Raw genomic sequence first — 26,841 nt, 5'->3', positions numbered from 1 at the left:
CTCTCTCTCTCTCTCTAAATATAGATATGTCAGTGGATATTCGTGACTCTTCATTCAGTGTCTCTCATTTTCCCTTTTGGTGTTGTATTGTGTGTTCCCGCAGTACATCAGTGCATTACTCGTCTCACTTAGCGGTCAGCTGCTTCTTGAACTGCCGCATGTTAATGTCCTCTCCAAGATTGATCTTCTCAAGTCTTACCGGAAACAACTTCGTAAGTGCAGTCATGTGTGTTAGGTATAGTAGAACGGCATCATGCTGGTTGATACATACATGTAAGAGCGGTTTCGATGAGTTACGTGAGTTTCTTCAGTCGTCTTTACTTCTCGCTAGCCCTTCACCTGAACGCGTGCTGGTGGAGGAGTCGCCGAACTCTCAAACTCTTTTTTCCTTATAAGCCTACAGTCCTCCGAAATAGAATCCTTCCTGAGGTGATGCAATACACGCATTAATTCTGTCGACATTGATCCCGAGGCCTATGAGTGGTGCTCGCTGAGATGACGCTTGCCTATCTTACGCTGTTTGTGCGACACATCAGAACTCAACATGCCTCGTACAGGGGTCACCCCAAGCATTCTTTTCCCCTCGTCTTTGTATCTCCTGGGATGTTTTGGAGATGAGGTAGCAAGCGGCTATGATTCATCTTTCAAGGAAACGTAGTGTTCGCATCACCTCGTTGACTGATGTTTGCATGCTCGGTATCATCTGGATCAAAGATATGTCAAGTTCAAAGACGCATAAGAAGGCTTGATTTCTCACGATGAAAAGACGGGCATTTCTTTTTCCCGAACGCCGATGGTGGCGGCCGTTGTTCTAGAGGGATAGTAGCTTCTTCTCGAGTTTGTAGGACAACGCACATCATCCACCAGGACCACCTTTGATTTGTGTCTTGGTTGCCATCGGCAGCTTTTCGTCTCGAGTATTTTGCCGAGGTTCAAGACTTGAACGAGCTTCTACTAGCGATGGAGGACTCTCAACCAATGACGGTAATCTGACTGACTACCGTCGTGTTTCTCTTCGTAGTATTTTCTACCGCTCGCTGTAGCCTTGTGTTCATGTATGTACTTGTAATCAAAATCTCTGATAGGATTGCTAGGCAGGCAGTCACGTCGTGCACCTTCAGGACGGACAACGGTGTTGCATCAAGACTCTACATACTTCTCCACGTGGTGAGCTTCTCCGTACTGTATGCTAGGTGACACTTATTCGGTGCCTCTCAGACCATGCAGAAAAGGGTAAAGCGCTAGAACAATGACTCGTGTATTGTTGGGGACAAAACGTCTCCATCAAGTTCATGCATATGTCGAATCATTCAGCCGAGGATATCTTGCGCGCTCTGCTCTTCCAGAAGACAAGTTCTTTCGCATGCGTCCGTCTTACAGGAGGGCAGAAGACTTAACTGGATTCCGCAGCTTGTCTTCTTTTCTAGCTCCTATTGTACTAGTACCTCAGCACTCTCTGGCGTCACTCTTCTCTTCTTGTGGAAAGGTGTGGTGCGGTGCAGGCGAGAATGAAAGAGCTCACTTCACTCCTCTGTGAACTTGTCGAGGACTACAAGTAAGGACTTCTTCACATGACCGGACGGTCGTGAATAAACTCCGGTGATTTGTACAGACTGCATCTTATTTTCTGTTGTCTCTTACTGATGGGCCATGGCGGTTTTCAGACGTGAGTGTAAAGAGAAAGTCTTTTCCCTGGTCTTTATCTAGTCCGCAGTCATCAGGTAGCTTTGCGATAGTCACTTTGCCTGCTTAGGAAAGTCAACCGGTAGTAGGCAAGTGTACGCAGTGATTCCTGTTCTGACTTTCCAGAGTGGCGTGTGTACCTCCTTGGTCGTCTTAGATCGTTTTTCAAAGTAACATTTGTAATATGTCTGTGTGTGTAGATCAGGCATCGTTCCAGATCACAGAGTCGTATGTCACCGTAGTATTACGCAGCAAGGGATTGACTGTGACGCGAAATAATCTCCTACTTTCCCCTGAAGTCAGTCCCCTGTTTTCTGGGACAGAAATCTGGTCAAGGATGAAAGCTATCAACCCTGTAGACACACTCCGATTCAGTGTTTGCTTAGGCGGCATGAGTCAAAGAAGGATGAGCGTTTGTGTGTTGGTTGCGTGTACAGCTTGGTGTCCTTCAAGCTTCTCGACATCCAAGATAAGTATTCAGTCTTAAATCTGCTGAAGGCCATTGACCTTGCTAATGGGTAAGGGCGCAGAGTGGGAACTCCGGTGGAGTCCTCTTTGAAGTAGACAGATTGTACATCGAGAGACTCTTTTCACTCCTGATGCTGTCTCTGTACACAGCTGAGAGGTTGTGGAGTAAAGCGTACGAAGAAAGAACTTCCATCACGGTACTATCGCCAAAAGAACGGAACTTAGTTCAGTAGTTGATGTCGATTTCACCGGCTTCTTCCTGACGGTCTTTCGGAATCTGCAAGTAGAATAGCAGCTTCCCATTCAGACAGTACACAAATCAGTAACATACTTCAGCTTTCCGGGATTGGCATTGCTTCTCTGAAGACGATCAAGTGGAAGAAAGTCAAGCAGGGTGTGAGGGCGTGTCTTGACGAGTTCACATACAGCTCGATGAGCTTTCTATTTCAAGTCAGGGAAGAAGTGCCCAGACTAGACTATTATGCTGGTTTCAATCTCTCTGGCGTATGCGAAATGTGAAGTTGCAGGCATTCCGCAGATCATCACAACTGCGTCAGCCTCGTAAGGCATTTCGAGTCTTGAGGGTTACAGTATGAGTCAACTGCATCAGATGTTGCTTGGTGTGAGGACTACGTTGCAGGTATAGCCTTGGTAATCTCGCGGCGGACTTCAGCGTCTTCAATGTCGCCATGGATAACGCGGAGGACATTGCAGACTTGTAAGTCAACCTTCACCAGCGAAACCGCTTTCGAGCTGCTACGGACAGGGGCTCCTTCGTATATATATGTCTGCGTGCGCAAATGGGTACATGCGTTCATTCATCATGCGTGTCTCAACAAGTACGTCGTACTCGTCTGGGCTGCTCTTACCTGTCCTCTTGTACGTGCACAAGTTACATACGTAATCGTACCTTGATGGCATGCCCCCCCCCCCTCTAGAGTGATTTTGGCTGACTGGTACAGAAGCCACTCTCAGCGCTGGGCTATTTGCAGCTTCAGTGTTCCGCGCCGTCAGTTGTAGGTTGTGAGTCAAGAACAGGCCGACTGAATGACGAGAAGACGAGCCAGTCGGTTAGCAGCAGCTGAACATTGTTAGCTGAATGTCCGACGTCACGTGTGGCGTTCTGCTAGTCTGTTCTAAAACTTTGTCGAGACTTGGCCACCGCGTGTCGTTGAGCTTGAGCAGTTCTGTTTGTTGGGTGGACTCTCTCTCCTTCCTTCAGATTGGACACTATACAAGAACGCTATGTAGATGTTGAAGAGGACGAAGAGTTTGAAGAGACGCGGAATGGCGTTGCCCTCGGTAGGTCTCCTCCCCAGGGGGAACGCCAACTAAAGTAGGAGAGAACACGAACCTCGCACCAAAGGCGGCGGGAATAAGATGGCTTCGTTGTCTGCGCGGTAGGTGCAAGACGACTTGAGTGTTATCTCTCTGGCGTGGTCTTCGAAAGGCATTCAACAGGCGTAATCTGCCGCCTCTTCTCACAGTAATGACGCTGCAAGGAACCTGCGTCAGGAGGCAAGTCGTGTCGGTGTATCATAGATAAATAGACAAACGTCGAAGCATTGGAACCGCATCCTAGGTTTAGTGTTGTTACTTGAGAGGCACCCCGGACTGCTTCGTTCTTCTTGTCACGATTGGTCGACTGTGGGGACGCCCGCTCTTTCATCTGCAGTCGTGACTGGAATCAGATCACTGCGGTGCGACATCCTACAGCGGATGCCGGAAGCCTCTTCTTCAACCGAAACCCGGTCTTCGAGGCCATGTTTCATATTGAAATGTTGAGTGAGACGCAACGGCCAACGCCGCAGCCATCGGGGCTGCCGGGCCGCGCGGCTGCCCCTGGCTTTACAGTGAAGAGCGTTCGTAGAGACTTCTCCAGCTGGTGGAGCCGTCCTGAACGAGGGCTGGAACAGCTGGGCACAGTGGTGCTGGATACAGTCTTTCAAAACGCCCGTTGGTAGGGGCATCATCACCCAGGGTGTCCCGGCACGAGCTCTTTTTCTGTTCTCCCTCATCGGTGGCCTTTACGGTGATCATTTCTCGGAAGGTGCTCTCTAGCCAATTTCGAGCTGCGTCTGGTCGTGGTTTAACGGCCATCGGGCACTTGACGCTTCCTTTTCGTTGTTTCTGCTAGGATTTTCCACGGGGAAGTGGTGAATTTTTTTTGTGTGATTTCGCCTCGGATTACAAAGCCTTGTATTTGTCATTCGTTTGTTGCTCTGTAAATCAGATGCAGTTGTCCACATGGAGTTACGCACAAATGGATTTCGTTCTTCACTACTGTCAGCTGGAGTCCCTGCCAAGCTTGCCACGGAGTATGACCGAATCCGCACCTACCATGGCACACACAGTGTAGATTCATGACTCATGGCTCCAGTACTGCAGCGCTAAGGGCAACAGGGGTAGCTCCCGTCATAGGGAACAAGAAATCGCACGGTACACACACAGAGCTATTCTGTCTGTTTCGAGCTCGCTGCACTCCAAGCGACTAGTGTACACTTCCTGCTCCGCTCTGTCGATGCTCAAATGCATCTCCGAGCTTCGTCCAGGTGCTACTGAGTGCACCGCGACTCAGCGTGTGCCTCTAGCATGCAAAAGTAATGAAGAAGGGTTATGAGCTCGGTACCTCGTCACTGGAGCTATACTCAGTGTCTTGAGTACTTAATGTCCTACACAGAGCGAGCACCCCGTTCCTTGACGTGTCTCAACAATTTGTGCGTGGGGCGCGCCTTCCCGGTCACGTAATTGACAAGTCTGAGGGCAAGTGGCGTCCGCCCTCGAACATATGAAACAGAACGCAAACGTTCGGCTACTACAAAAGCTCCCTTCGCTGGCTGATATGAGCGAAAGCATGCAATGTGGTCACCTGCGCGACTAGACGGACAGCGGGACCGGACTATCGCTTGCAGGTTGCGTCTGAGTTCTCTCCATTCGCAGTGCTTGTCCCATTTAGAAAACAAATTGACCTGTACTGAAAGGATCTGTTCCTCCTGGGCCGACTCTCAGGCTGTCTTCTACTACTGAAGGCCGCAGAACCACGGCGGCGGCCAACCCGGGGTCACTACTGCCGTTGAGCAGACGACAAAGACAGACGCAAAGGACAGTTAGACTAATGGAAGGACAGCAACTGTCAGTCGCAACCTTGCAATTCGGGGGAAGCATCAGAAACCTTTTCTGAAACGAAAATGACACGGGGGAACGGTAGCATTCTTCGCTTGGCTACGTTCACCTTCTGCCAACAGCTACACACACTTCCAACGGAGGCGTGTCTGTTGTCTACTCCGAAAGATTCACTCGAGGCCTTCTGCAAAAATTTCTTGGACTCCTTTACCCTCCACTCTTTGATCAGAAGCTCTCCGACTAGCGTTGTTGCACTAAGCGTCCCTTTTTGCTGTGTACCTGTACCACCGTCAATCCAATTGCGCGCTGAAGTCCCTTTAAGAAAAGGTGACGTGGCTCCCCTGCAGCAGTATCAGCGTGTCTTTCTCAGGTTCCATTTTACTCATGTAGCCCAGGGTAGCTCAAAAAAGCTGAAATCAATCACCTCCCGAAAAGTGTTGTTTTGTGTGAAGTGCCGAGGAGGGCGGAAGCTATGGATCTCTCATGAGATACAGGTATCGTTGATATTCAACGACCGTGAAACGGCCTGGCAAATTGACGTGCCACAGGTCGCCTCGCCCCCGATGCAGAAGCGTGGTGGGCACCCATGAAGGCCGTTCGGTCTCATTCGAATGTCGACCGGTCCCCCATGCACCTTCTTGGATGTTATTGCGCCTTCGGACTTGCTCCAACTGTTCTGCTGTCTCCTCCCTCTGCTTCTTAGACAAATGAGAGGGCTTACGAGAGAGGAGTACGGAAACGAGAGCTTCGAGAGAACTAAAAGATAACGTGAGTGTTCCGCCGCTGGCTCGACGCAGCCACCTGTGAAGAAGCTGCTGCTGCAAGAATAGAGATGGGACTTCGTTCTGCCACGCTTCCAGCGGGAATCTCTCTGAAGGAGATTCCCTGGTGAAATCATGGCTTCGAACTGTAGATGCCCCAGTCACGTGCTGCTTGTCTGAGCATGCGTTTTCTGGGACACTCTCCGCGGTCTCCTGCTTGACGTCGGCCTCTGTCTCACGTCCTTTCAGATGATCTCGTGGTAGACTACCGGGTGCCCCAGGAGAGAACTGTCTTCTTTGGTGTCCGGATGTCTTCCAGTCGACAGCTCCTGGTGCACTGGCAGAAGTCCCGAAGGTAGGCCGTAGCTCCTTATCGTGTATATGTCTCTCCTCCCACGCAGTGGCCTCGACGTCAATCCATTCTTGAAGGGCTGCACTTTGGCGAGCGAGTGCAGCCCCGCGCCGCACCAAAGCTTCGACGCTTCTGCTGTGCCCATAGATCTGCGCTGCTACTTCAGCTATTGCTGAGAGCAAATTTTGGTCCTCTGTTGCGTAGGTACCGTTCTGCGGTCTGAGGCGAAGCAGAGCTTTGTGCACGGGAACTCTCTGTAAGAAATTCAGCAACTCTTCTTCGGCTGGAGGGGTGTGCTGGTCTTCGTTCAAGTTGTGGTGTGTCTTCCGAAGCCCGAATCGTTTCAACTCCTGTCGCAAGGAATCACATAGTTGCTGCCGTTCTGTACGGGCTCGGTCCAGATCCAGTTGTTTCGTAGAGGATGAGGATTCCCCCGCATGTACTTCCTGACTGTGACTCAAAGGTATGCCCAACTTCCCTTTTACTTCGCCTTCTTGCTCGTTTGGCACAGGGGTGATGCCACTATACGGTCGTTGTGCTGGCTGATGCATACCCCCGAGCCTGGGTTGTTCCAGGTTCTCTACCTCGTTCGGCGTCCTGTCCGACTCGCTCAGGGAAGAAGCGAGGCGGCTGAGGGCCGCCGCAGCCATTGTGGCTTCTGCCAGGGCGCCCTTTGTCGCTCTCAAGGAACTAAGTTGGGACAGCGCGGAACTGTCAGGAAGGCTACTCCCTACACCGTGCTTCTCTTGGGGATCGCCTCCGGGCGGTGCATAGAGCTGTTCACGACAGCCGGGCTGCACCTGCTGGACTGAGGCACTTAGCGCTGCTTTTGCGCTACTACGTACACGCGAAGAGGAATGTGGCACGTGTGGACTAGCGCCCTTGCCTTCTGCTCTACGAGAACTTTGCCGAGGACCCGGTAGCTCAGAAAGGAACAGTGGCATCCGGAGAGGAGCACGCACATGTTGACGAGTTATTTCCTCTGCTGCAGGATCCACAGAGGTTGTTGGCTGTGTATCAGGAGAGCCTCGGACTCCGCCACCTAGAGGACTGCAGGGGACGCAAGACGGGTGGCTATCAAAAGCCCTCTCATCTAGACGACAAACGTCTGTTTCACCATGCGTATTCTCAGGGAGCCTGCGGTCCACCAGCGACGCCAGTAGAGGAATGAGAGATAGGCGGAACGCGTTCCGCGGGTACTTCTCTGTGGAGGCATTCGATTCGTCTTCCATCCATGTTCCGCCTAAGGCCTGTGGAGACAGGAGACAGTCACAGCGCGCACACTCGCTGGGTCGCGTAGACACGGAAGCAGAGAAAAGCGAGAGACGCCACCGTAACGCAGGGACGCGGGGACGATTCTGACCAGGAACACAAGAGAGCGGCACATCAGCAAGGTGACTGACGCATACAGGGACAGGATATTTCGGCAAAGACACAAAAACGCATCAACAGGTAACTTCAAGAGTCAAGAGACTGTTGTGATAGAACGCGGTCCCAACAAGAAATTCAAGGGCGCTCTGAGGCGCGGCGGGGCTATCACCCAGTTTGGCTCCGAATGACTCTGTCACTATTTCCAGTCATCTGTGCGGGGTAAGGTAGGCATCATGCTACATCAACCGGACCGTGTATGAGTGTTTGGCAGTGTGCATTTCAGCGGACAGACAGCATTCAACCCTCAGCAAGATAAGCTGCAAGCCGAATCTCATCTCGCTAAGATTAGGTCTAGGTCACATAGGTCTGCGAGGGACGAACAATCGTGTTGGAGCGCCCCAGGCACAGGCTACACAGTGTAATCTTCGTGAATCACTGACCTTACAGCGGAAAACTAGTTTTGCACTGGAGAGACGTCTCTGCTTGACTGAATATCGCTTCGTTGCTTGGAGTGAAGTCAGCCCGTGTAACCTCGTCAGGCACAGCAAACACGCACTACAAGGACATACTCTGACGTAGCGTTGAAGTTGTGCCTTTCGTACAAGCAAGAACGGCCTGAAAACGGCGAGCCGGTGCGCGTTGTCGTCCAGTGATGAGACAGTGCTCATGCCCCTGCGTGCAGTTCAGGACACAAGACATCGCTTTTTTTCGCGCAAAAAGAATAGTATCGACCGAGATGACAGAATGTATCAGAATAGCATGTTGCGCATATTCACGAGGCACCTCCAGAAGTTCGTCAATTTTGATTGGAACTATCCGCAACGGAGTTTTGCTTAAGTTGTCAGTCGGCCACTGTCTAAGAGAAAGTCGCATTTCCACTAGCTCGGAGAGGTGGTCACTCTTCCTGTTCTCAGAATGCACTGAAGATGGATAAAAAACGGAGTCACACAGGCTGCGATACCTCTCGTTAGGAAGCAGCGGCCTCTTTGGCGTCATCTGGGTTGAGAGCTGGTATCCCTTCTGAGACGGAACTACATGATCTCTCCACGTAAACGACACTGTAGTCAATACGAGAGCAAGCCTACCGATACAGATAGAGGTACAGATCCTGAGTATAGACATCCGTTCCTTTGTCCGTCAACCGAGTGAAAAGAGACTCGCTCTATTGCGATGCACTGACCAGCAGTGGAATGTGAAGAAACCACGAGGAAAGAGTCGCTAACGGTGAATGTGAACCGAACAACCGTAAGGCCCTCTGATGAGCTGTGATACTTAGACCTCAGCCAAGAGCCGCCACGTGGCTATACACTCGAGTCTCACCCGAGATTCGAGATGTGTGCACCCCTGAGGAGCTTCATGAGTAATGTCTCCAACTGGTCGCCTGCATGGTGAGCCATGACCACGTACGCCAAGGGCGGAAGAACTTTCAGCTGCTGCTTGTATTCGTCCGGCTGTTTGTGAATGCTCGTGTCCTCTTTGGTCTCGCGCTCCTTCACATCTTCAGTGCCAGAGATCGGCTGGGCAACGTTTCCTTTCTGAAGTGACTGATAAACCAGATCATCTTGACTTGAGAGACCCGAGTCCGTTGAAGTATCGGGAACGGCTTCGCACGGCGGCGCATGAGCTGCTGCCCGAAGCTCGCTTCCCGGTCCAGCCCTTGAACTCAAGTCGGACAGCGAGACCCCCACGCTCGGAGGCTCGCGAGCCTGCTGTTGTGATGGCTCTATGTGTGCATCTTTCTCTGGAAGGCGGCCACACTTCGAAAGAGACTCTAAGTACGCTTGGTGAAGGTGTCGCCGCATACTGGAAGAGATGTAAGGTGCATACGGAGCCGCTTCCTTCGGAAAACTTCCACACCAAGCCTGCAGAGGCAGATGAATAGGAGCTAGAGAGCTCGAGGCGTCATTGCTATTCCCAGGTGAGTCCCTCTCCGAACGTGACTGATAACAGATCTGCGTCTGCCTCAGGTCCTTCTCACTCCCAGAGTCTATTCTCTCCCCCTGTCTTTGGCTTCCGGCCAGAAGGAGCAAGCGCTCGAGCAGCTTAGCACTTTCTCTTCTTCTCCACTCCCTTAGGAAATGCTGAGGCGAAAAGGACGCAGCGGACAAGTTTGGTGAGACAGTTTCATTCAGAGGGAGACTGCCAGTCTGCGGTCCCGTTGCTTGGTCGGAGCTTTCTTGTGAGCTTCCTGTCGAAGTGATAGGCGGCTTGCTAGACTTCGGGGGACGAGGGACGGCACAGGTTGTTGCGAATGTAGCCTGCGTGCTCTTGTCCGTGATTGAACACAGATGGAAAGGAAAACCGTACGCGTCACAGAGAACTCGGACAAACTCTGCTTCAGCAGCAGCCGAGGGCCTGAGACCGTGATTAAAGTAAACGACATGCACGGGGAAAGACGGAAGACCTGTGCGGAGCCTCCACTGGGAGAGAGACGACAACATCTTGTCACCCTTCAGTGCATGCGTGCATTTGTTGTTGGCGCCAGCTGCGTCGGCCTCGAAGGCCTTATCATCCCCTGTGTTTTGAGCATTGATCCGAGAACCTGGTGCGTTTTCCTGAGGCTGTCCCGTAGGTCTCTGTACTACTCTCCTCGAAGACGGGAGTCGTGCACCAACAGCCGAATCGTAGTCTGGGATCTCCACCGTGCTGTCCCCCCCAGTATCTAGCAGTAGACGTTTTGAGGGCGGCGACTGGTCCTTTGCATCAAGCCGGGCCGGAGACAGAACTGGTGCTGAAAGACACCGGGACCGCTGGGTACCGGCGGACCCCGCTGAGTTTGTAGTTTGGGAAACTTGGGGGACAGTTCGGGGAGAAAACAGTCGGGCAAATGCATGCACCAACGCCACACTATCACTTCCTGCACTGCAGCACAGTAAGAAAAGCGGGAGCGGTGAAGGGCCGCTCGAGTACTTCCGGTTGTCCGCTTGGCGCGCGAGGGAACTTAAAGAAGAGGGAGACCCTGGAGACGAACAGTGCAAACTGGCCGACGGAAGCACGGAAGACGCCACCCTACATGGCGAGCATATCCCGTTCCTTCCTCCCTCTGAACATTCACGCTTCGCTGCTGGGAAAGACTCCGCCAGACTCGCGTGCCCCATCATCTTCGCCCGGCCCTCAGCAAAGCGATGGGCGGCCTGGAGGTCATCAGATCCATGCGTCCCCAGGTTTCCTTTCTCTGAGCTAGAAGCATCCATGAACTTCTCACTATCGGTCTCACCGGCTGGTCTCTGCTCTTGCTGGAGAGCTACTTTAGGATGCTTAGTCGCTGAGGCCTCCGGTGCATTAAGGAGGGCACACTCCAGCTCTCCTTGAGAGCGTTCACTCACAGGCGCGCAGTGTCGGGCCGGTCTTCGAAAGTCATTCACTAAATGCGGATGTAGGACTCTAACCAAGGTACGCAATGAGGAAAGCAGCGTGCTCTCGACAGCATCTATAGCTAATGCTGCCGATGCCTCAGTCGCATGCGCCTCTGACGCATGGTTTGGCGAAGACAAGGTAACAGGCAAATATTCAGATGAAGTATGTGACGAAGTAACAGACTCGTCCTTGGAAAGGTCTTCTTTGGACTTACGTGCCCGTTTCTCGATGGATATGTTCGATGCGACACCCCTCACCAGAGACTCCGGGGAAGAGAGTGAAGCGGGCGGAGAGCTTAAGAAGAGAGGTGCGAAAAGCTCCGAATAAGGCGAGATCCAACTGAGACCTTCGGAGCAGTCTCTTTCTCTCCTGGCTGAACAATGCGTGCCATCGGCTGCATCCGCCTCGTGCCGGGTGGCTGACTGATACCCCGAGTCGCTCGCTACTGCAGGTCTTAAATCTGGGTTCTCTGGCTGCGTAAGCATTCGCAGTGCCAGACGCTCTGTTGCCGGATATTCTCCTTGCTCAGCGGGCCCTCGGCAAGTCCTAAGGCGTAAGGCTCGGTCAGGTGCACAGAGTAAACTTCCAGGACGAGGACCCGTAGGTATACACGAGGCATCATCTGCATTTTTCATATTCTGCTGGTATGGGACCGGGGGGTCTGCGCAGGAACTAGAACCAGAACGAAAGCCACCTGTCGAGTCGGCACATAAAGGAAAGGACGGGGACACCCGGGCCGCGGCACCGTAAAAAGGAACGGAGGGTGACACAGGCGCGGGACGGCCAGCTGGTCCTAGATGACGGGTGAGACCGGGAAAGTTACGGTGAGAGAGTCCACGCCCCATACCATGTTCTGGATGGACGCAAGGTCTTCTCTGTGAGTCAGCAGCGTGTCGACAGAGAGAATGCGACCTTGCGCATCCCGATTGAGAGAACGGGAGCGGGCAGAAAGGAGGGCCTGGAACTCGGATGTCGCGCTCAATATCGGAGTCGGCAGGTAAGTTGCCAAAATGTCGCTTCAAGGCGGCTTCTTCGGGGACTGCGTCAGCCTTCTGGATAGCCTGGGAAAAGTCTGTTTCAGGAGGCAGCTGCCGATGGGAACCACGCGTCTCTGGGGGGTGCGGCAAGGACCTACAGAGAGAGCGGCCAAGTGGGGTTGGCGAGCTTTCCTTGTGTGAACAGTAAGGATCGGAGTTACATGGACGGACAGAAGACCCCAAGTAAATCAGAGGAGATACCACCGAAAACAAACCGGGTGCGGGTGGCCTGCGCTGCTGCGAACACGAGAATTGCTCGGATATAAGTCGCAAGGGCTGAGAGAGTGGAGAAAAACCGGCGCGCCACTGCGATCTCTGAGTGGATTTTCCCTGGGAACACGTCCCTCTGGAGATGTCTTTGTTTCCTGCCCCTGCCTCGTCATTAGGTGAGTGTACCCAACTGTGCTCTCTCTGAGGTATCCCAGTCGAATCCTCATTGTCTAGATTTTCAATTGGAGGAAGTCTCAAAGGAGCTGAAACGTCGGATGGGAGACCAGCTTCTCTGAAGTGAGTAAGGGCTAAGATGTCAGGAGAGTGAGGAGAAGAGCCGACCACACATGAGGTGCCCCTCGATTCTGTCCTGTCTGTCCGTGTGTTCCGCCCTCGAACTCGCTGACCGGAAGCAGTGCTACACAAGTCGATACGGGAGGGGAACGAGGCCCCCCGAAACAGCCGTTCCCCCGTAAGCACCAGCCGACGGCGGCCGAATGGTAGAGGCCGCTTGAGAGCGTGCTCTTTCCGAGAAGCCTTGTGACTCCATGCTACCTGCCAGGGAAACTTACTCCTACAAAGGCGTCTCCACCGTTGTGGCGTAGCGGTGGGACACGGCAGAGAGTGAGTACACGCTTGCCAGTGCCCTTCACCGGACCAGTCATGATTACAGGTGCCATTCTGAGAAAAGACACTATCTTTTCGATACCCCTGGTGTCCCTTCATGGGCAACGCGGACTGTCGGCTCAGTCGCCGAGGAAGGACACGACCGGGAGACCGGAAAGAAGAACAGTATGTCTCCAAAGAGCCTGGATCTCTGAGCTCGTTAGCGGAGGAAGAAGCACAAGACGGTAAGCCGAAGGAGCAGTACGGAGAGTGAAGCACACGCGTTCTGCCAGTACGCAGTCGGGCGTCCCTCGTTGTCGCGAATCCGTCTCCGTCATCCCATAACCCAGGTATTGTCCCCCTTTCTGGATTATGATCAGAAACGCAGGAGGAAAGAGGCCTGGCAGGGATGCGTGTTCGGTTTGTACTCAAATTGAGTCCAGCCGTAGACGACAGGAGAGGCGGTCGGCAGAAGGGGCTTCGAGCCGAGGACATAGAGGATTTCCGCTCCAAGCAGGAAGGGCAGAACTTGGAGTCTGTTCGCCAAGCGCAGTGACATGACACGAAGAGGAAGGAGGTAGAGCGCCAGTGAGGGGCAGGCGGTGAGCCCCGAGCGACTCTAAAGAAATTCCCGGTGGGACCTGTGTATAAAGCAAAGGCCAAGCACGTGGTGTGCGGATCGCGCCTATAATCAGCATGGCCGCCCCTGCAGCTCGGTGCGTGGGAGCAGCTCGGAAAAAAAAAGCACGATAAGACAAAGGATGACGGAGCTACCGCAGACGCCAGATGAGAAGCGGTACACCAGTACAACCGAGAACTGCCTTCAGCTAGAGAACCCCGAATTTCACCGGTACAACTCCCAGTGCACTCTGGAGAACTCGAAAGGAGATGTGGATTGAATCGCCGCGGGCTGGTGTCCTGTCCGTAACCTGGCTGCTGCTGCGCACGGATATTCGGGCAGCCGGACCAGCGTCCCAGTCCGCTGAAGAAAAACGGGGGTTTCAATGCTTTCAACTGGCCATGACTTTCTGCCTTGTTGGGGGCGAGGTTCATCACCACAGGACAGTGCACGCACCCAGAGAGTGTAGTACTGAGGGCCAACGCAAGAAGCAAGACACCGCTCCCGGCGGTCAGCCGCCGTCCCCTCTCAGGCGGGCTCGTGCGCCATACAGCAAATGCCGCCATACTACTAGGTGAGTATGGAAGGCTTTGGAGAATGGCTTGAATGCGCTCTCTTCCTCCTTCGCTACCAATCCGCCATGACGCCTGAGAACTCGTTTTCTACGCGGCATTGCGGGCACCCACGGGCAAGAACGGGCACTCGACAGGAAAGCCCCGCATGCACACTTGCCGGTTTCTGCAGTCGCGTACAGGGCCATAGCATAACGAACTGAGTGCCTGCGTTCAAGAACAATCAGTCTCCCGTGCTGGGCAACGCACACTATGTTCAGGAGCCACTGGGTTCAGCGGCGCGTACATCGCCGACTGCGGCGGTTAGGTGAAATAAATGCATGCAGCCCTTACTGTCGCTGCGCTGTTTCATGTGTCTGGCTCGGGTGCCAACGCTCCACCAAAGATCTCCCGAGTGAGAAAGTCAATCCAATTACACAAGCTGCAACCCCCCAGATGGTGACACCACACTAACGCTTGCCGTGTCAAAGAGCCATACAGAGCTTTTGTAATTCGCCCGACCAACACCCCGCACACGCATGTGGAGTGATTTGACTATCGCACAGATGGTGGACCCGAACGGGAAAAGTGTAATGAAGGCTGGCAGAGTGGCGGAGTATCCGCCCTCGGGTAACACGTGCTTCGTGGTGCTTTGCCCTGCGACGTCCGCGAGTAACACGGGGATCGCGCCTCCGAGCAATTGCCATCGCACTGCGTTTTACGGCTCCTGTCGTTCATGGGTGCAGGCCGTCTCGCCGCGATCACGAGCGGGAAGCGTCTCATTGTTGTGTGCGAGCCCAGCGAGGGAGACAAGCGTTGAAAATAAACTGTGAACCTTTTACCATCCTGTAGTTCTTTGGCTGATCTTTCCAATCGCTCAGCTAGCGTTTTCGAAGGCTCTTGAAGACGGGACAACTTCATCCTTCATGTTCGTTTTAGCATTCCTACATTTTTAGGTGGTGCAGAAGACGAAAACTGTGTTGCAGTGTTGATGGCTGTGTCCCCTTCTTCCGCCCCCATACTAGGGCTCGTGATACATCGCAATCGCTGATTACCTTATAGACCTGTCCTGTGTAGTTCCTCTAGAATGCAGAGGGGGAAACTACGGACAGCTTTTCTCAGGGGGGGTCGATCAAACTCCGATCGGTGGGGGTACGAGACGAGACCAGAAATTCCAGATTTCCGGCATTGTTCTTCTGGTATACGCCTCTTTCGAGTTGTCCCCTGTCGCGTGCGTTGTCCGCGAGTCTTTTTCACCGAGGACTGAAGAACACACTCCTCAGAACGACAAATCGAAAACAGTCGAAGACTTATCCGCAGTTCTCCCACAACTCTCTATCTTTTCTGACAAAGCACTCTGGGCACTACTACCGCAACTGAAGCAGCGCGGATGACAGCACGGCAAACTCTTTCAATACTCAGAGGCCTTTAACGATTGCTCTGGCGTCGACTTGAGCACAAAGAGGTCTGTTGTTTGGGGCTTTCTTACTTCGGGCCCCTTTGTGTAACAGTCAGGAGAAGCGAACCTCGTCAAAGAGGAACGCGGGTGCTGTCTCCGTTTGCCTTCGGCTATAAAAGAGTGCCTGCCACACAGCTTCCTGTTGCAACTGTAGGCTTGACAGGGAACTCGCCGATTTTTAGGTACTGTGGCATACGTTGGGCCGGCGCGCTTGGCAGAACGGTAGCGGTTCGCAAGACTAACCAAGGGGTCCTGTACAACCTCTACTCGCCCAGGGGGTGGGCTGAAACAACGTGTTGCAGTTTTGCCCAGCCAATTCACTAACCTAACGTGAAGGCAGCGGCTGCAGACCTGATCAGGCACACCACGGCAACTTCGGTAGATTACCTCCCTCTTTGTAAATTGGGACACCCTACGGGGTCTCCGGATTCTCCAAGGACCTACTTCACGGCGTGTCGCTCCAACTCCGGAGCTCTCAGCTGGGCCTCCTAGATTCTCACCAGTTGTTTCCAACCACGGCTCTGCTTCAGACAGCACGGGCTCCTCGCGGCTGTACCCGTGGACGGTGACACTAGGCGAAGTAGAGCAGTCCTCTGTCACGCACAGAGGGGACCCGGGCACAGACACACTGTCGCCTCATCGGCAATCGGTGGGGCGGGTTCTCGTCAGTTGACGGAGGCGGGGCGTGTGACAGGCAGGGACCACTGGGTCGCGCGGAGGGGAAGCGGACATGCAATTGACGATCTGTGCGCGTTTAGCATGAATTGTCTTGAGGCTTCCCCGAGAAAGGCGTTTCTGCGGTGCGCCATGCGCCTCTCTCAGCCCAACTCCTTTTGAATCCCTTAACGCCTCTTCTGTGCTGCACAGAGCTAACCGCCGGATTTAGCAGTTGTCGCCGTCACTGTCGGCGCGTTTTGCGAACTGCAGATGGATGCCGACAGAACTCTTGCGTTCAGTCTGCCAGCGGAGAACGAGAGGATGGGACAGAGTGTTGCGCCCGCATAAAAGGCGAGATCTCTGCTTTGTATCCTCTTGTCCGAACCGTGTTTCCAACGCCGATCATCGAGCAGACATGCCTTGTGAAAGAGTTGCCGGGCTCAGCTGGCGAGAACACGTCGGACCCCCGTCACTCCGCAGACGGATTATGTGCTCCAAATCTTGCTTGCTGGACGAGGATCCCGTTTAGTACAATCTTACGAGTTATGTGCATGCATCTCTGGCTCCCTCCCATTATACAGGCCAGACCCCATGCTAATACTTCTAAGCCCGCCTGATCTGCGGTTAGTTATAAACAGGAGGGTTCCGCTCACCGAGTCAGCACGCTCTTACGCAACTCGGATATGTAGTCACAGCGGCTGCGGTGTTCAATATTTCATCGTCCTGAGTTGTAGACGAACCTTAAAGCCTCAGAAAGTGAAGTAGCGAACACGCATGCGCGGGTGACGAGCACCGCTGCTCCGAAGGAGCTAGACCCAGCCGATCACCGAACACGGTGGAGTCGCCAGGTGCACCCACAGCTGACGCATTTTAGCGCTTCTGATGACAAACAGGCGGACTCAAACCAACTCCTTCCCGACTTTGAGAGGGGTCGCGCGCCTGGACTCCTGAGTACCAATGCTCAGTCCATCTCTACACCGGCTCAGTAGGGGTCGTTTAGCAGCCGGGAGCTGTGGCATCCTCTGGTCTAAGCGGAGATTTGGCCAACGAAGCGGCGGCGCACCTAGACTCAGGAACTACGACTAGAAAGCTCTCCAGCGAACAGCAGTGCAAGCTTCTGACTTTGCCTTGGTGAGATTTCTTTGGGTGAAGAGCTTCGACTCAACGTCGGTTCGACTATCTTGAAAGACTGTCGCGTTTTGGTCGTCGATTTTTACGGGGCTCGCGTGAGTGGTGTTATCGTCGGGGCAAATGAAGATGAGAGAAGAGAGCAAACGTCTTCCACGCCGGAGGAACCTTTCTTCGTTTCCGCCTCCTCCCAAAGACGTTCCGACGTCTGTGTGTACGGGGTCGTGCGGTGTGGGCGCGTTTCTACTGCGCGGTGAAGTGCCTCGGAGTCACCCGGCCCGAGTGAGCCTCCGGACACTGAGCAGCCCGAGGCCAGACTGGCTTCCGGAAGGTGGGCAGCGCGACATCATGGCAGCTTCGCCGACCAAGGACCATCAGGCCCCATGCACAGCTGGCAAAATCCGAGGAGCCAATCCCGCATCCCATGAAGTTCTTTAGCAATTACTCTACACTCGCCTGTCCTGACAGGAAGTCTACGAGAAATCGTCTTCCTCGTGTGCACGTCTGTCGACAGAAGTGCTGCGCCCCGACAGCATTCTCGAGATTAACCAGAGCCTCTTAAAACGTAGAAAACTCTCGGGCACCCGGGCCGGTTCGCAAAAATCCTCCGGCCCACCCCCTTTGGATAGTGCAGCTGCGGGTTAAGACGCAGCCTTGGAGTTTCGAATCAGCGCAGGCTCCATGGTATTTCCCTCCAGCGACAACAGAAAGAAGGCTTGGTGTGCGAGAGGCTACAAGAAAGAACAGGAAAGAGAGAGAGCAAGCGGATGGTGTTCCAACTCGAGATGCAAATGGGAGTCAGTTACTAGCTTTATTGACTTGGTGTCACCCAAAAAGGCGGCTGAAATCAACAAGCCGCCACAGAAGTTGTTGTGGAGTGGTAGAAGTGATCCATAAAAAACGAAGAGATAAGTGGCCCGGTTATGGCTCTAGTGCACACGGGTGAGTCACCGCCCTACAATCGTGAGGCAAGTCGCTGGACCGCACCCGCCGATGGAAAGCCTCCACCGGGCCGAGGCCCCCTCAAAAACTGCCGGCCACGCGCCGCTGGAAGGAGCCTGACTAGCCAGTGTCGATGAAAGTGTACCCCAATTTTTTACTCTCGGATAGCGTGCACTCTTGCTCGCCACAGGAGCGAGCCGAATTTGTGGGATGACGCTCGCTACAGTCGCTACCTGTGAGGCAAAGCAGCAAATGTGTTTGTCAAATTCCGAAGGAACCCTACTCTGACTATTTCAAAAGTACAAAGAACTGAACTGATTGTGAAACGGAGATTGAGTTTTCCTTATGGCTTGGGTTGCTCATTGGTGCTCGAATCGGAATGATAGATCGGGCAGATGGAGTGTCGGTCCTAGTTCCCTCTTTGGGTGAGTGGGGGACTCATGTAGGGATCTTTTTTTCTTCCTAACATCATTGTTTATTCTGTTGGAGCAAACAGGCCGGCCGACCTCTGAATCAGGGCTGGAGAGTAAGAGGGAGCCAAGAACGGATCCAGAAATTCGCGACCCGACTGCGAACAGCGAGCCACCACTCCTGAGAAGCAGACTTGGTGACTGACTAGCTTTCCCTGCAGGTTCACGAACGCGAGGGTCGACCATACTTCTAGGCCAGAATAGCCAGGGTTACTCAGACAAGTCCCGTTCCTTTTCAGGACCGGGAGGACACCCCGAGGCCCACCTGCCTTCTCTACCTCTACGGGTAGCCTCCTTCGACGAACTCGAGCGCAAAGTTGGAGCATAGGACTGGAACCGACAGCACACAGGTTTTAACAGATATCAGGGGTGCCACAAGGGGGGGCTGGAGGAATCTTCTAAGTGCAGCAGGAGGCCAGGGCTCTTCCATCAGTGGTGTAAACTAGATCAATACGGCACTCCTTCTCCCTCAGTGGACGACTGCCTTCACAGGGGCCGTCCTGCTGGGAGGGTTGTCGAGATCCCCTCCAAAGTTCCACTGTATCGGCCTACAGAAAACAGCGGAAAAACATGCGGCAGTCGCGAGTGAACCGGCTCTGGCACTTCGGGCAGTCACCGAGTGGACAGCGGATGTCTTCATCAGCAGGTGACCTCTATAATAGCGTGCTTCCTCTTGTCCAGGCGCACCAACACAAACGAGTATAGTGGCCGCTGCCTCTTGATGACGTAACTACATATGAGGCCGGAGTAGGACCGGCGCGGAAAAAAAAGTGTCCCCTCACTTAGAAGAAGCCGTGCCTCCCCAGAATAACACGGACGAAAGTTGAGCCTACTGCCGGAGTCGAACCGACGACCTTCCGCTTACTAGGCGGATGCTCTACCAACTAAGCTAAGCAGGCTTAATGTATCTCTTTCCCATCTTGGAGTCTATGGAGAGCACGAGAAAAACCGGCGGCCCTGCCTTGGTCGGGGCTATTTGTCGTATAGCCGCTTCCTGCGTCGCAGACAGGGGAGCTTCTTGAATGGCATCTACATGAGTGACAGCTCGTCAGCGCATGAGATAGAGGGTGCCTGGTCTACCGGGAAAGGAGCCACAGCTCGTTCTCCTGTGCTCATTCAGAGGACTGACATCGGTACGGTTGGGTTGCTTGTCCTCTGGGGTTCCCTGTCAGTCGTGCATGCCTTTCTACACGGACGCCTGCCAGCTAACTAACACAACGCTGGCTGTACGTCAGAACGCAGCCTGCTAGGGAATTGAACGTACCAGCGCACGGTCATCAGGCAGCTTCCTGTGCCTCGTGCTGGCGTCTGGACTCTGACGGGCTTCAATCTGTTGTTGTCGGCAGGGCTATGTCTAAGTACTGACTCCGGATGTCTGGCTTTTATCGTGTGCGACGCTTTTCGGTGTCACCTTGCATGCAGTTTTCTGCGGTACTGAAACGTCTCCTGTTCCCAGACAGATAGAGAACTCGCTTCTCGCTCTGTAAAGCTACAGGCGACTGAGGGACTGGGGGTAAGCGTACCAACCCAACTAACGGTTTGTCGCTCGTTGCAACTAAACGTTGTGCCGAAGTAAGGATTGTGCTGTCTCTACCTCTTCAGACCTTCTTTTCTGAAGGCCACAGCTTTTCCGTGTCTGCAGGCGCGGATGTCTTGCTGCCGGTCCACTCAGAGCTATCCGGACCTGTTGTTGGGTTTCCCCGCTTTCTCAGCAAGTGTAGGGGGCGGTCTCAAAACGGTCATTTCGAGTGAAATCGATCCACTTCTGATGACCGAATGACCGATGAGCAGAGTGGTCGGGGCTTGCAGAGGAGCATGTTGATAGATGAGCGTCGGGCCCGCCGTGACTCGACGAAGGGCGGTTGTTTGTCTTTCTTTGTCTCCCGACCCCCCATTCAAGATGATTAAATCGATTCTTGTAGTAAACAACCAGGGGAAACCGCGGATACTCCGCTTCTACGATGGCACGGTGAGTTCCTCACAGCTGGGTCTTTCTGCCTCCACTCCTCCTGAGCTGTGTGCGCGACGTCTGGCTCTGGGAGTCGGCTCTGTGAGAAGAAGCTCGTACAGGGCGTGTGACCTGTCCGTGAAGTCTTTTGCAGGTATCCTGGTGAGCCAGGTAACGTGCCAGTTGGATGTCTCTGGTGCCCTTCTTCCCTTTATAATGTCTGTCGACTGTACATCGTTGACGCATATAAATCTGATTTCAGTTTGGCATTATCTCGGGCGAGAGTCACATTTTGTGAATGCATTTGCAGCCTCACGAGAAACAGCAACACCTCCTACGCCGCATATATCATCTCGTCTCGCAACGGCCGGACGATGCATCATGTTGTTTTGCGGACGATAAGGAGCTTCTTGGCCCGAACGCTAAAATCATTTACCGGTAACTCGCCCGAGAATCGTCCTCACTGTGTTGCCACGTCGCAGCCGAGGCACAGCTTGTGGAGGTGTCCAAATGTGTGGAGGCCTGTAGTCTTCAAAGGGCTGTTTCACTCGGTTATCAGTCTGCAACCAGGAGTATTACTCGCTTGGGGCTGCCTACAGTTTGGTTGCCGCGGTGTTTACCGTCGCCTTCTCCCCTGTTCAGTCACCGGGTAGGGTAGCGAATTGATTAGGGAGTCAACGTCAGCATCCCGTCCTGCAACCAGACTGCTACTCCTCGTGCGCTACTCTTTTGTTCAAGGACATTAAGAGACAATGACAACGGCTGCGGGCTTCGTGGTGTACGAGGCTTGATCTGTCCGCCCTGTTTGTTCGCATGTCATCCTCAGGCACTTCGCCACACTCTACTTCATCTTTGTGACAGACGAGATGGAAAGTGCACTTGGCATCTTGGACCTTATTCAGGTCGGACTACTTGTCATCCCGTTCCCCGGTCTGGCAGATTTTGTCTCTTTAGGGCTTGAGGGTGGACGCATCTCCTGCTGTACGACACTAGTTTTCTCGAGAAGCCTGCCGCTGAGCAAGAACTGGTGCGGTGGCAAAGCGTGCGTATCAGCCTTGCAGATAGGCGGGTTTTGCATTTGGAGGCTACTGGGTCCGGACCGGGTGAACGCTTTGGTGCACGGGCCCTATGCAGTCTCTTATGTTGTACACGAACCGTTGGGAACCACTACACTGGACGTATAGAACGTATGAAGTCGATCCTGTCCCCGTGAGGGGCCAGACACGTTTGAATCCAGTCAGGTCTGCTGCAGCGGCGTCGTTGCCTGTCCCGTTCACACTTCTGTATCACACAGCGCTCTATTGCCGCCGGTGAACGGCGAGGAGTAGCTTCGGGTGATATATCTCACCGTCGCGAAGGTCAGACGGTATTCTCCTCACGGACGGGGTTCACACAGCTAGCACAGCAAGGTGCATTGGTTCCTTACTTGGACGGTCGCCAGCGGACAGTTCCATTTATTTGGAATTGTCGGCGTGCAGGTCTTTGTCCAGGTTCTGGACTCGTGCTTCGAGAATGTCTGCGAGTTAGACCTTATTTACCACTTCGATAAGGTAGGCGTGGTGGTGGTTGTGGCGCGGGAATCATGAATCTTCTTTTTTGCCAAACGATTGCTCGGGCAGTGTCGGCATCTTTTTCTCCGCGTCCGGAGTATCCGCTGTAGTTTGTTGTCATACAGTGCAGGCATTTCTTCATGTGCCACCCGGCCGTGTGTGCCCCAAGAAGTGGGTCCCGCGTATCGTCCCACGTGCGCAAGACAGCAGGCTTCTCAGTTTTATCGAAGCGTTTGTATTGTATCTGTCCAACCTCTTTCAGGCAAATTTCATTCTGGACGAAATTGTTGTCGGTGGTAAGTTGGCTTCAGATAGACGCTACGTTGCCTGACTCTTCCGTGTACGATGCGAATCTCACACGGAAGAGTGGGCGGTCATCAGCACTTGCTGTTCGCAGACGTTCTGCTATCCTCCTGTTTACTCACACCTTCGGCAGCGGCAAGTGAAGTAGGGAGGGTGGCCTCAAGTCAGTCCATCAGACTTGCTCTTGAGTACCCTTCCTAAAGGCATCGTGCTCAAGGAGTACGGGCCGCAGCACGGGGATCGCCCGTCAGTCTAGACCTCGAGTCACACCCTAGCAGGCTGGGTCTGCCGAGCGATGATAGGGGAGCAGGATGCAGACGTCCGCAGGACGCAGCACATCTCCTATCTGTCTGTTCGCAAGCTGGGTAGCCCTCTGATGCAGTGCGTGCTCCTGCCGGGCATGGAACTTGTTTCTTTGTGAAAATCTCCAGATTTTTTTCTACTGTTTAGCAGTAACCCGTAAAGTCTTACTGTGTCCAGTTTATCCCAGTTGGTCTTACGTTCCGGAGTTGCCCCCGTACGACGTCCCGTCCACAAGTAGTTTTTCTTAGGAACAGGGTCTCAAGTGCTTCGCCGCTTGTACAGGGTGAGGCTTTGCGCGTCCGTCCGCGTTACCGTAGCTGGGTGGCAGAGGAAAGCGGAGGGGGGGAGGGGGCACTGGAGCAGGCCTGTTCAAAGCTGGAGAAGCTGACGTCATTTTCACGTGCGTTGAGCATGTACCTCGGAGACTTTGAAAAGCTCAAGGTTTCCGACAAAGAGGACAGCGAAAACGCGTGCCCTTACCATTTCGTGCTGTCTGGCTGTGCTCATCGTTCCAGGCTTGGTAATCGAAACAAATATCGACAGCATCCTGCAATCAGTCAGCAGTGTTAAAAAGTTGGTTGACAGCGAGTCCTCGTTGTTTGCTTCCTGAAGCAGGCGGGCTGGCGGCGGCAGCCCGCCTGCCGCGTGGCGGCTTGTGTGGCTTTCACTTGGTTGTGGATGTAAACGGATACGAAGGAGCGCGGGTGGTACAGCCGCTCGGGTGTAACACGCAAGTGCCTGGGACGGAAGCTAGGAATCTTGACCCAGCTGGCGAGGCACCGACTCTCTCCTTTTGAGTCTCGATTTGTCGCAGCTGGCGAGCGTGGGGACGGTGCAAACCCAAGGCCGCGGGAGTGTAGGCTCTACGGGAAACCTGCACTATTCGAGTACTATTTTTGAACGCTTGTTACCGTGTTTAGGTATTCTCAAGGTAGAGACTTTCCACCCTACCAGAAACATGCTTTCTGAAGGGACGCCTGCTGGTTCGCCAGGCTGCTTGACGGGCGGCTCTGGATTAGTCTGCTCTGGTAGCAGATGGACCACGTACAGTGTTGCGTAGCAATGGATTCCATCTTGGAGAGACTTTGGGGTTCACTGGGAAAGACTACACTGCAGGTGACACTTCCCGGGCACCGGCGATTGTCGGCGCTGGGCTGCGTATGCGTAGTCAGGATGTTCCGGGACTCGTGAGTGGTGATTTTTCAGACGCTCACCGCTTCACAAACTACACAACTCTTGAAGGTTCTCCAAACCGTGGCAGAGCAGCATGATACTTGAGAGCGGCATTGACCAGGCGTTTGCGGCAGCCCGAAAAGTAGGTTCTGACGAAGCCCGCACACGCGGTGGAGCGTCACGACCAGTCGATAAAGCCTTCGTTTTCCAGAGGGAGCGGCGGACACGCCGAAGTACTTTTCTGCCGGAGTTGGAGGCAGGCTGGGTGGGCGGCCTACGTAGATCTACGCAGCATACACGTATGCACAGGGTGCGTTCGGTATGGGCAGCGACCTGATTGCCTCGAACGTCTACGTAGCACCGGGCCTTAGCCCGGTGATAACTCGATCTCGAAATTTGTAGCGGTATCTCATCTTCATATGGTGATAGGAACTGGCCTGTCACCGAGGTCGATCATTGAAGCTCCGACCGCAGCCAGGCGTCGCTATGATCTGTGAAGTTTTCGTCTACCTGTCCTGTGTGAACAGTGAACTACAGTTTGCCTTTGACTAGGCTAACGGGGCCAGAGCCTGGAAGAGAGGAAGCAGCAACCGCTGGATTGACCGCCCACCGAGGAGCCTGCGGCGAACAAACCCTTACGTGTTGTGCTGCCGAAATAACACTATGGCAGGTCGGCGCTGGCATTCCTTTCCGTCGTCACGGGCCTCAATGCAGAGCCCTACCGGGTGAACTGTGGTCGCATACGTCGGACCAGCACAAAAGAAAAGTGTTCCATGAGACCTTACTTTCCCCGCTGCGACTATGCAATACTCGCACTCCCAGTAGCGGCGTAGTCAGCTGCAGAAGTCAAAGATGCCGCTGCATATTCGGGCGCAGGAAGACCCTTCCGTCCATATCAACGACAATACTCTCCTGCCTTACAGTCGTGTATACTAGACGGCGTGTAGCTCCCTTGCAGGCTTCGGTCGTGAAAACGCCAGGTTCCTTTCGCCCTCTCCAACCGGTTTCCGCAGTTGAAGACCAGCTGCGCGCTAGTCCTTTCTTGGAACCCATGTCGGAATTGATGACAAAGACCACGGTGCAATACCCAGAATGGTTCGAAGCACACTTGACTGTTCTCACTCTAATGCCAGCGCACACAGCGAGACGTCACGCACTCAGACGTGGCAGCCTCATCACAAAGAAAGCAACCGCCTACATCGCTGCGTGCTTGAAGATCCATCAACCTAGCTGGAGAACCTTTTGAAAAGATATACCGCTCAGAGAAGCGATCCTACGCTCACTTGCAGGATGCGCTCACGCTATCCCTCGGAACTGAAAACAATAGGCGGAAAGGAAAATGCACAACCATCTATTGCATTCAAAACCTGCAAACGCACCTGCTCTCCCTTCTTCAGCGGGAGAAAAGACTTAGATCCTCCCGGAGCACAGCATACGCGTCAAGACCCCGACTGTCCCTTCGCTTGGAGCCCTGACTGTACGGGGAATTAGAGGCGTAAATGCCCTTTTAGACCTCTACACTTACGCACTCTGCAAACGCACCCACTCAAAACAGCCTCTAATATTCAGTGCGCAGCTTGTAGAGATTCAGAAACAGAACTGGCCCGGATCCTGCTTGGACGGAAGGCCAGTAAAAACCATTTCCCCCTGTGTCCCACCTACTAACCCGCTGCTGCTGCTATTGCCAGCAGCTACATCCAAGTACGCATTGTCGCGGTCAACGCAGGTATTCACGAGCATCATCATCTGTTCAAAGGAGTCACTGACGGCTGTACTGGTGGCGCCACTTCGACGCCGGCTAGCTGCAACAACAGGGCCACTGGAACACTCCGCGGGTGGAAGTTCCTTAACTTTCTCTGGATTTCCGCCTTTTGCAACAGCTGCCTCAACACAGAGTGCACGGACATCTCCAAGAGCCACGGCCAGTTCCTGCTCCAGTAGCATCCGACAACACCTGTCGAAGACAAGACCATCAGTTGTGTTGGCCGGCCCGCCTGGTACCAGAGCCCCGGAGATGACACTGTTGGTCCGTCCTGTCGGGTCGTCTGTTTTACTGGCCAGTCGATCCTGTAACTGTGGATTAGGGAGTTGTGGCCCTCCTGATATCTCAGGAGCCGACTTGCTTTGCGTCCTTAGTGTACCGTCTACCGCAGAAGAGACGGGCCCTCGACAAGAACCCCCCGGGGAAGCCAGGTGAGAAGGCGCGCCCCCCCCCTGCGACCGAGACTGAAGTCCGTCCTGTTTCGCTATATTGCCTGCAACCTGAGAGCCGTCAACGTGCCCGAGCAGACTTGGTGGTAGGGTAGGGGTGCCCACGGGGGCCTTGAATACCGCCGCCATTCCCTTCTGTAGCGTGTGCGCCTCCCCACTTAGGAGCTTCTCTAGACGACATTGCCTCGCCAACTGACGCGCCGCCTCGTAGCCGTATTTACCTGCGGGACCAACCAAAGAAAGCAGCGAAATCCTGCTGGGCTCGAGCAGATGTAGTCGAACGATAGTAGACAATGACGGAATCACTTGACTGACTGGACCACAGCTACTATGTTGTGGCGCTGCAGAAGGCAAAGGCGACAGCAGAAGCAAATCCGCCCAGCTTTCACAAAACTTTCAAAACTGGTCTAGAGCCGCCGGAGTTTTTCAGAGCACATCCATGTGACGTACCAGCAGACCAGCTACGCTGGTATTCCTTGCCGTTTCTCGACCACGTACAGACCCAACGGTTGAGAGATCGGTTGAAGAAGACACCGCGCATAGTCTCGTCTTGGCCCGC

The 26,841-nt window shown here is 53.8% G+C and overlaps 4 protein-coding genes across 4 annotated transcripts in view; 2 read left to right on the top strand and 2 right to left on the bottom strand.

Moving 5' to 3' along the window:
* Positions 1 to 4,446, top strand: part of CSUI_002448 (atp binding) — a 9,885-nt gene extending 5,439 nt beyond the window's left edge. Inside the window, exons 5-10 of the mRNA XM_068062649.1 lie at positions 104 to 212; positions 905 to 984; positions 1,503 to 1,555; positions 2,121 to 2,201; positions 2,792 to 2,869; positions 3,374 to 4,446. Coding sequence (XP_067925375.1) covers positions 104 to 212; positions 905 to 984; positions 1,503 to 1,555; positions 2,121 to 2,201; positions 2,792 to 2,869; positions 3,374 to 3,491 — 519 coding nt within the window. The 3' untranslated portion in view covers positions 3,492 to 4,446. The remainder of the gene's footprint in view (positions 1 to 103; positions 213 to 904; positions 985 to 1,502; positions 1,556 to 2,120; positions 2,202 to 2,791; positions 2,870 to 3,373) is intronic.
* Positions 4,337 to 14,350, bottom strand: CSUI_002447 (pp-loop family protein). Its single transcript, XM_068062648.1, has 4 exons — positions 9,079 to 14,350; positions 8,328 to 8,430; positions 5,021 to 7,637; positions 4,337 to 4,373 (listed from the first exon to the last, which is right to left on the bottom strand). Exons 1-3 carry the CDS (start codon positions 14,151 to 14,153, stop codon positions 5,745 to 5,747), a joined length of 7,071 nt encoding a protein of 2,356 aa, XP_067925374.1. The 5' UTR covers positions 14,154 to 14,350; the 3' UTR covers positions 4,337 to 4,373; positions 5,021 to 5,744.
* Positions 14,351 to 20,023: 5,673 nt separating this feature from the next.
* Positions 20,024 to 23,836, top strand: CSUI_002446 (adaptor-related protein complex sigma 2 subunit). The gene is made up of 6 exons (XM_068062647.1): positions 20,024 to 20,763; positions 21,053 to 21,180; positions 21,569 to 21,644; positions 22,221 to 22,292; positions 22,555 to 22,588; positions 23,414 to 23,836. The coding sequence occupies exons 1-6, from the start codon at positions 20,620 to 20,622 to the stop codon at positions 23,506 to 23,508; spliced, it is 549 nt and encodes a 182-aa protein (XP_067925373.1). The 5' UTR covers positions 20,024 to 20,619; the 3' UTR covers positions 23,509 to 23,836.
* A 203-nt stretch (positions 23,837 to 24,039) lies between these two features.
* Positions 24,040 to 26,841, bottom strand: part of CSUI_002445 (ap2 domain transcription factor ap2x-9) — an 8,483-nt gene continuing 5,681 nt past the window's right edge. The window contains exons 2-4 of the mRNA XM_068062646.1: positions 24,993 to 26,503; positions 24,711 to 24,801; positions 24,040 to 24,355 (exon numbers count right to left, since the gene is read on the bottom strand). Of these exons, the coding sequence (XP_067925372.1) occupies positions 25,659 to 26,503 (845 nt within the window). The 3' untranslated portion in view covers positions 24,040 to 24,355; positions 24,711 to 24,801; positions 24,993 to 25,658. The remainder of the gene's footprint in view (positions 24,356 to 24,710; positions 24,802 to 24,992; positions 26,504 to 26,841) is intronic.

This window comes from Cystoisospora suis (assembly GCF_002600585.1).
Source record: "Cystoisospora suis strain Wien I chromosome Unknown contig_1033, whole genome shotgun sequence".
Classification (NCBI taxonomy): Eukaryota; Apicomplexa; class Conoidasida; order Eucoccidiorida; family Sarcocystidae; genus Cystoisospora; species Cystoisospora suis.
The sequence above is the reverse complement of the archived record's forward strand: the minus strand, read 5'-3'. Positions and strand labels throughout refer to the sequence as shown.

Bases quoted from the DNA above. Each gene is read 5' to 3' on its own strand.
- CSUI_002447 (XM_068062648.1), bottom strand. From the start codon at position 14,153: ATGGCGGCATTTGCTGTATGGCGCACGAGCCCGCCTGAGAGGGGACGG. The intron at 8,431-9,078 runs GTGAGACTCGAG...AACTGCACGCAG, and splicing joins GCACACATCTCGAATCTCGG to GGGCATGAGCACTGTCTCAT. The intron at 7,638-8,327 runs GTATGTCCTTGT...CTGTCTCCACAG, and splicing joins AACTTCAACGCTACGTCAGA to GCCTTAGGCGGAACATGGAT.
- CSUI_002446 (XM_068062647.1), top strand. From the start codon at position 20,620: ATGAGCGTCGGGCCCGCCGTGACTCGACGAAGGGCGGTTGTTTGTCTT. The intron at 20,764-21,052 runs GTGAGTTCCTCA...ATGCATTTGCAG, and splicing joins TCCGCTTCTACGATGGCACG to CCTCACGAGAAACAGCAACA. The intron at 21,645-22,220 runs GTCGGACTACTT...GTCGGCGTGCAG, and splicing joins GCATCTTGGACCTTATTCAG to GTCTTTGTCCAGGTTCTGGA.